Source organism: Tupaia chinensis, unplaced genomic scaffold (assembly GCF_000334495.1).
Source record: "Tupaia chinensis unplaced genomic scaffold, TupChi_1.0 Scaffold000049_1, whole genome shotgun sequence".
Classification (NCBI taxonomy): Eukaryota; Metazoa; Chordata; class Mammalia; order Scandentia; family Tupaiidae; genus Tupaia; species Tupaia belangeri.
The window spans coordinates 1,592,507-1,601,055 of record NW_006159507.1 but is presented as its reverse complement, the minus strand read 5'-3'; the positions used below and the strand labels follow the sequence as shown (position 1 = coordinate 1,601,055).

Here is an 8,549-nt window from a genome sequence, read left to right as displayed (position 1 = left end):
CTCTTGTTTTCCTACTGTTATCGAGATAATGAATAAAAAGCCAACTATGCAGATGGAGGAATGAGGGAGGGCGGAGAGGAAGGAAGGAAGAGGAAGACGGGGAGAAAGCCCTCCACTCCATCCCGGAACAGCGCAGTGCCCAGAAAGAGGCTTGGCTGCTCATCTGCTGGTGGCAGGCTACGACTAGTTGGCTTCCTGGAGGAGGAGGCCACCCATTCCTCTTGAGGGGTTGGAGTGGAGCATGCCAGCACGGTCTGGCATCAGCCGACCAGGGCCTTCACCTTCCTGGGATTGACAGGCCCCGGGAACTGGATGGGAGCTGCAGTCTCCCATCACGACCACGGACAGCCTTTCCATTTTTTCAGGGGCTCCCTGAACCCCATGTCTCCTATAGACTTGAGTTTAAAAATTTGGGGGTCAGGGACCGGCAGATGACGTAATGGTTACATCGCTGGACTCCCATGTAGTCCGTTGCTGTTCACGTCCCAGACCCGGTGGCTTAAAACTACGCCGGGCGCGTGTGCGTGCATGTCCAAGATCCTGAGAGGAACACGGAGGAGACAGGATTGCGGTGTGGCCACCTGCCGGGGAGTGATTTATCGCTTTCTATCTCTCTGTCTCCCTCTTTCTCTTTGGCGAGCACACAGACTCTATAGCCAAAATAATCTCAAAAACAAGACAAAACAAAACAAAAAAACACCACGGGTGTTGGGCCAGCCGGTGGCGTGGTGGTTAAGGCAGCTGGATCTCAAATGGCCGGCTGCAGGGTTCGAATCTGCACTGGATGGCTCAAAGAACATGCGGGGCACATGTGTGTGCATGTCCAAAATCCTGAAAGGAGAATGAAAGAGAAGGGATACGGGCGTGACCAGCCCCCTGGGCCTTTCTCAGTTTCTCTCTGTCTCTTCTCTCTCCCAGTCTCTCTCTGGAGAGTGCACATGCTCTCTTAAAGAAAAGAAAAGAAAAGGTTTCAGTGACAGTTGAGCTCACGAGTTCATCTCCACGCTGAGCTCCTCAGAGTAAGTTCTCAGCAGTGGTGCTGCTGCCTTGACCATGGTCTTGCCTTCTCTCCTTCTAGTTATGTATCCACTCATTTTATTTTTTATTATTTTCACTAAAGAGATATTTACTTCATTTTAAATGATGATGATGATGATTATTTTAACTTGACCAGAGAGATGGGATGGGGGGAGTGAGAAAGTTAGCCACCAGGTCCAGGATTTGAACCGCACTTGGCCATGAGGGAGTCTAGCACCTTAATCACCACGCCACCTCCTGGCCCCTATTTTAACTCATTTCAGCATATCCTTAACTAGAATCCAATACTTGTCTGTCAGTAAAACATGCATGCGGTAATGCAGTCTTAGTTGCACCTACCCACGTCACTCCAATGCCCCACCCCAGCGTCTGTGATCCCGCTGGCCTCGGGCATTTCCCAGCTCACAGGGCAGCTGCGGAGGTGGAGGCAGGGTCCTGGAGGCAGGGTCCCGGCGCCGCCTGGTGGCTGTTCTGGGCATTGCAATCATAGGTGCGGGCGGCCCCCGCCGGTGCCAAGGTGGTGAGTCCCAAATGCCTGTCTTCCCAGGTCAGGCTCCAGATCTCTGAGCACCTGCTGGGCACCTCGGTGATTCCAGTGTGGTGGGGGCACAGACTGAGCTGCCCCTGAAGGCTCCCAGGAGAGGGAGACACAAGACCAGCTCCAGGGTGGAGGTGGAGCCCAGGGCGGCAGCTGTGATGGGACCTGGACATGACATTCTGGGAGGTCTCCCTGGGAACGTTGTCGCAGCAGGGGTTGGAAGGGAGAGAAGGTGCCAGAGGCAGAAGGAACAGCCTGAGCAAAGGGTGGAGACAGGACCGTGCAAAGCAGAGCTTCCTAGACCCTGACGAACGACAGGCGATAGTTACAGTAACAGGAAAGCCACCGAGGGCCGGGGGTCTTCTCCCGTCTTCATCTCAGCTCCTGCCCCCGCTAGGGCCGAGGTCCTCAGCGGCTCCTGACCGGCCTCCCAGTGCCGTGCTCTTGGGCAGGCCAACAGAACGTGCAGAGGTGGTGTCGTGGCCGCTGTGGGGCCAGGCTGTGAGGTGGCCTTCCGGCTCTCACCTTCGTGCGAGGGGAGCCAGCTCCACGTAAGAGGTACGTCTGGGGCCATGTGGAACGTCTCCTGGGAGTGCCCAGAGAGGATGTCAGGAGAGGCCGCGTGGAGGAAACACACAAAAGGCCACATGCTCAGAGCCCACATGGAAAGCCTTGTGGTGGAGAAACTGCAGGAGGAGGCCATGCAGCGGCCACGTGGAGGAAGAGCCACGTGAGGGAGAATTGCAGAGGCAAAGGGTGGCGGACCCATGACCCGTCTCCCTGGCTTCCCGGGCCATCCTGGCTGAGGTGCCACCCTCGGGACGTCCCAGCAGCAGCCAGCCCTGGAGCACAGACATGGGTCCCTGGCGCCCTGTCCAATTCCTCGCCCACGGGATTGTGAGCAAGCCACACGGTGGTGGTTTTATGCCACCAAGATTTGGGGTGTGCTGTTACATTCCAGGGCACCCCAGTCCAGGCTGCGGCTGCTCCCTTATCTCTCTTCTAGCAGGAGGCTCTACACCCCCAGACAGGCGCTTGGGTCAGTTCCCGTCCCCCCCTTTCCACTGGGTTCACCTCTGCACACTCCGGCCCGCACCTGTCCTTCATTTGGTTGATAGATGCAGATCGTTCTAGAAGTGCGAAGTGCACTGTCCAATACGACAGTCACACGCCACATGAGGTGACCTAAATTAAAAAAATGTAGGGGCCAGGAGGTGGCGTGGTGGTTAAGGGGCTGGACTTCCACACGGCATGACTGTGATTTGAGTCCTGGGCCTGGCAGCTTGCTTTCTTACTTTCCCTCTTTCTCTCTCTAGTGAATAATAATAAATAAATAAATACAATTAAGTGAATAATTCTTAATAAGTACCTAAATTTTAAAAATGTAATTAAAACTCACATTTAAAAAACCAGCTCTTGGTCTATGCTGACCACATTCCAAGGGCCCTATGAAGCTAAGTGGGCTTGGGAGTGGCCAGGAGGTACAGCGGAGATCTTATCGTTCTAGAAGGTTCTGCCAGACAGTGCTGGTCTAGATGCTCTCCCATAGAGGAGAGGATTTTTTTTTTTTAATTTAGGTTTTTGCCATAGAACATGCATGGTTGCCAGAGAAAGGCAGACGGGGGTGGGGATGAGAAATAACCCCCGGGGAATGGCCACGCTGCCATCCCTTCTCTCTCTCCCTTCAGGATTTGGGGCACGCGCAAACGTGCCCAGCATGATTTCCAGCCCGCTCAATCTAACCCGAGTTGGCCAGGGGGTCCCTAGAGCCTTAGCCATCATGCCACCTGCTGCCCCTGCCTTGTTCTTTTTGGTATCCTCTGATAAGGAGGCAGCCAGTGTCATGGCATGAGTTTTTGCGAAGCATTTGCTATGGTCCCTTTGCTGTTATGGGTATCTCTGTGGCATAAAAGCCACAGAGCCCTAATGTTCCTTGGCCCTGTGGTGTTTCCCATGTTGTCAGGTCTAGCCAAATTACACCTGCAGGCTGCACCGCCACTACATGGATAAGAGTGCCTGTCTTGGGATCAGCAGATGGTGTCATGGTTATGTCGCTGGACTCCCATGTAGTTGACTGTGGTTCGACTCTCGCATCCGAAGGCTTAAACCTCACACTAGGGTGTGTGTGCGTGAGTGCCTAAGATCCCGAAAGGAGAATGGAGGGGAAGGGATTGTGGCATGGCCACCTCCCCCAGGGTTGATTTTTCGCTTTCTGTCTCTCTGGTGAGTGCATGCACCCTACAGCAAAAATCTCTCTCTCTCTAAAAAAAAAAAAAAAGAGTACCTGTGTTTCCACACCGCTGTCAGCACTGTGCCTTATGAGTTATTTACATTAAAAAACTCTTAGCTAATGGGCCAGCAGGTGGCATGGTGGTTAAGTTGCTGGATCCCACATGGCTGACTCCATGATTTGAGTCCTGGACCCGGCAGCCTGAAAATCACACCAGGTGCATGTGCATGCATATGCATGTCCAGCATCCTGAGAGGATTCCATTCAGAGGAGGGACTGTGGTGTGGCCATCCTTGCTGTGTGTGTGTGTGATATCTCAATTTCCCTCTCTCTCTGTCTCTCTCCAGCAAGAACAAGTGCCGTACGACAAAAAAAGATTTAAAAATAATCTGAGCTAATGGCAAGGATTTTGCAGATCAAGCCTGCCCTGCCCCACCCTCCTGTCCTGTGTCAGTGCCAGGGTGGCGTGTGAAGCGCTACCTTGTTCTTTAAAATAAAATTGTGATGGAACATACAGCACGGCAACTTCCCCATATTAGCCTTTGTATCCAGCCCAGGGCCGCCGGGCGCTGGCATGGTGCCGGTCACCGCTGTCCCCGGGACTCTCGCCTTCCCACGTGGAATTCTGGCAGCAGGGAACCCTAACGCTGCCTCCTGGCCCCTGTGGCCACCATTCTCCCTTCTGTCTCTAAGGATGGGACCCGTCCGGGAACTCCACAGGAGGAAGTGGGTGGCACCGTCCTCCGGCTTCTGGCTCCTGCACTCAGCACAGCGTCCCCCAGGCTGGCCGCGCTGCAGCGTGGGCCCGAACCCCCTCCTCCCTTGTGAGCTGACTGATGCTCTGTGGGATGCACGCTCCGTGTAGCCGGTTGTCTGTCCGTGGGGTCGCTCCCACCTGCTGGCTGCTGGGAATAACGCCGCCCTGAGTGTGTGGGCACCGTGTCTCTGCATCCCCGCTTCCAGTCCTTCAGCCCATGTGCCTGGAGTGGAATTGCTGGGTCACGTGGTGTTTCTACAATCAATTTTTTTTAGAGGGTTTTGCCTTAGGGCATGGACGCTCACTGGAGAGAGAGAGAAAGAGAGAGAGAGAGAGAAAGAGAGAGAAAGTGAGAAATCATCCCCGAGGGGAGATGGCCACACTGCAATCCCTTCTCCCCCATTCTCCTCCCAGGATCTCGGGCACACACACATATATGCACATGTGCCGGTGTGATTTTCAAGCCACCGGGTCTAGGCCATATGGGAGTCCAGCAACGTAACTGCTATGCCATCTGCTGGTCCCTCCCTATTGACTTTTAAGAAAATAATTAATTTCATTTTAAGTTATTGTTATTATTAATTTTATATAGGGCACATGTATTCACGAGAGAGAGAGAGAGTGAGAGAGGGAGGGAGAGAGAGGAAGCCACAAGATCTAGGACTTGAACCGTGATCAGCCATGTGAGATTCCAGTGCCTTAGCCACTTTGCCACCTGCGGGCCCCTCTATGTTCAACTTTTTGAGGCACCACCATAGTTTCCCATGGCAGCTGCCCTATGGCCCCAATTGCCAAGTATTCTAACCAATACTTGTTAGTTTATTTTTAAAATTTAAATCGATTTCTCTCATCAGAGAGAGAGGGCGAGAGCAAGCACTCCCAACGGGATCTTACCTTTCTTAAGAGAGGTTTATGCTACAGGGCGTGGGCTTGCCAGAGAGAGAGAGAGCGAGAGACAGAGAGAAAGAAAGCAAAAAATCACCCCCAGGGGATATGACCATGCCACAGTCCCTTCTCCTCCAGTCACCTCTTGGGATTTGAGGCATGCACACACATGTGTCCAGTGTGAGTTTGAAGCCGCCAGGTCCAGGACTTAAACCGTGGTCGACCATGTGGCAGTCCAGTGATGTGACCACTGAGCCATCTATTGGTCCTCCCAACAGGATCTTGATGCCACAAGCCACCCCAGCCTCAGCGGTCCCAGATGACGGGCACGCGCGAGCTGGTGTCCTCAGGGAGGTGTCTGGACCCAAGCGCAGGGGCTCCCTGTGCAGGCTGGCTGTCACCACACAGCCTATTGTTTCTTTGTTTCTTTTTGATGGTAGCCATTTGTTTTTTCCTTAAATAATTATTTTGTCATTATTATTTTAAAAATTATTTATTTTTTACTTAACTTTATTTATTCATCCATTTTAATTTGATCAGAGAGGGACAGAGAGAGATAGAAAGAGAGAGAGGGAAAGTGAGAAAGTAAGTTGCCAGGTCCGGGACTCGAACCACAGTCAGCCATGTGGGAGTCCAGTGCCCTTAACCGCCACACCACCTGCTGGCCCCATGTCATTATTATTTTTAATTTGCTCCAGGGCCTGTGTGCTCACCGGGCAGAGATACACACACACACACACACACACACAGAAAGCCACCAGGTCTGGGACTTGAGCCACTGTTGCCCTCGTGGGAGCCCAGTGCCCCAACCACCATGCTACCTGCTGGCCCCAATGGTAGCCCTCTTAATGAGTGAGAGCTTGCATCTCACTGTGGCTTGGGAATGATTAGTGAAACATAGTTTCATGTGTTTGTGCATGCTGGCTCTTTTATGAGAAATGTTTATTCAAGTCTTTGCTTTTTTTTTTATTTTTTTTTATTTTTAAGATTTTTGCCATAGGGCATGTGTGCTCGCCAGAGAGACAGAGAGGGAAAGTGAGAAATCACACCCTGGGGGGATGCCACATCAAAACCCCTTCTCCATTGTCCTCTTGGGATTTTGGGCACGCATGCACACACGCTTGTCCTGTTTTTCATGTCTGTGGGTCTGGGACTTGAACCATGCAGTCAGCCATGTGGGATCCAGCCGCCTTAACCTCCCTGCCACCTGGCTGTCAAACTGCATAGTCAGCCACGTGGGATGCTTTGCCCACTAGTAAGGGGGTTTTGGTGGTAAGAGTTCTGTATGTACATTCTGGATCTCAGTCTCATGGATGTCTCATGGCAAAGCTGTTCTTCCACTCGGCTCTCCTCACTCTGACGACTGTGTGCTCTGGGGGGAGGGCTTGCATTTTGTAGTCTGATTCATCTGTTTTTCGCCCACCCTTTTAAGCAGTCATTCTACGCTCAGACCCATCAGCAAGACCTGCAGCTTCCACCTTTAATGCAGGTGAGAAATGGGGTGGGAGCACATTTCTCACCCGCATTGCGGCCACCTGGCCTGTGACCAGAGGGATCCCGCCCCCTGCTCAGAGCGGGGCACTAGGAGAGACGACGTGAACCGTACATGCAAGGCTACGTGGAAAGCCACACGGAGAGGCCACATGTGCACAGGTCACGTAGGAGCAGGTTGCTCCTGCTCATCCAGAGTAAGTCCCTCCAGTGGCCCACGAAGCCTGGTGTGGCATGGCCGCCTCTGTTCCTATGGCTTGATTTCTCCTCCTCTACCCACCATAGCCACGTGGGGCTGGGCACGCTGCTCTCCCCCTGGTTCTCTCTGCCCACAGCTCTCTGGGGGCCCACTCCCTCACTGCACTAGGGCTTGGCTCAAATGTCACCTCCACGCGCTGGTCCCTGACCACTCTATTCTGAAGCTAACATCGCCCCCAGCACGCTCTTGCCGGCCACGCTCTCCACAGCGCTCAGCAGAATGAACACCGCGTGCAGCGACTCCCTGACTTCTCCGTCTGCCCCGGGGAGTTCTGGCTGCCGAGACCAGGAATTGCTCTCATTCACAGGTGTCAGGAGAACCTGACCCACAGCAGATGCTAAAACACATGTGACAAGTGGCTGCGGCGAGGCTGAGCACCTCTTGTCCGTTTGCTGGATACCTCTGCTCCTTTCAGTGACCTCGCACTTGCCCGCATCTTTCATGCCTGCAGCGCAGGTTCTGTACCCGAGCAAGGCAGCCCGACAGCCTCAACCCTGAGGTCTCGAGCTCACTGTGCAGTTCCAGAGGCTGCCACATGGTGGCGGCATGTGCTCAGGCAACATCCCAGGCCAGCCGGCGGTTTCTAAGACTCAAATTCCGGATTCCAGAGTGACAAGGCCTGGCAGTTCTCTGGGAACTAATCTTGCCCTGCCCTATTTGGCAGGTGAGGAAACTAAGACCTCAGAGAGGAGGTGGGGAAAATCTCAGACACTGGAATTAAGTTTGGATCTTTTACCAATTTGTTGTGCTCTTGAGGGAGGCCCTGACCTCCCCGGTGGGCCTCAGTTTCTCGCTGCTGGTTTGTGGGGTTTCATGACTTGCCTCCATCAAGCCCTCCTTTATGGGGAGATGGGATTCACTCCTACGTCAAAGAGGGCCAGCTGTGAGGGGAACACAGGCCCAGACCCCCGAGAGAAAGGGGTACTCTCATCCCATTTTATAACCCGGAGACTGGGACTGGCCCAGAGACCACACCAGACGGGCCAGAGCGTCACAGCAAGGAGGGTACAGGGCAGGAACAGAAGGCCAACCCCTGCCACCCGCGTCCCGCGCCCTGCCCGCATGCACGCTCTGATGGTTTGCCTTTCAGTCTCATCTTCCCACCGGCCGGCTGATTTCGAAGCCTGGTCACACAGACCCGGTCACACCATCCTTCTGCACCAAACAAGGGCAGCGAGTCTCCTCTTGGGCAAGTTGACTCAGTCTTCTCTTCCTGAAAATGGGGATAAGGAAAGGGCGTGGAGCGGGAGGAGGAGTCCTGAGAAGCGGGGCTGAGGCACAGGAGGACGCACCTCCCAGATAGATCTGCCCCGCACCTGCTCTCCCAGTGCCCGGCTGCCTTCCGTCCACC

The 8,549-nt window shown here is 53.8% G+C and overlaps 1 protein-coding gene across 1 annotated transcript in view; it reads right to left on the bottom strand.

Annotated features, from left to right (window-relative positions):
• PEDS1 (plasmanylethanolamine desaturase 1) overlaps positions 1-1,055 on the bottom strand; it is a 46,120-nt gene extending 45,065 nt beyond the window's left edge. Inside the window, exon 1 of the mRNA XM_006141289.2 lies at positions 991-1,055. Within this exon, the coding sequence (XP_006141351.1) occupies positions 991-1,055 (65 nt within the window). The remainder of the gene's footprint in view (positions 1-990) is intronic.
• Positions 1,056-8,549: the final 7,494 nt, after the last annotated feature.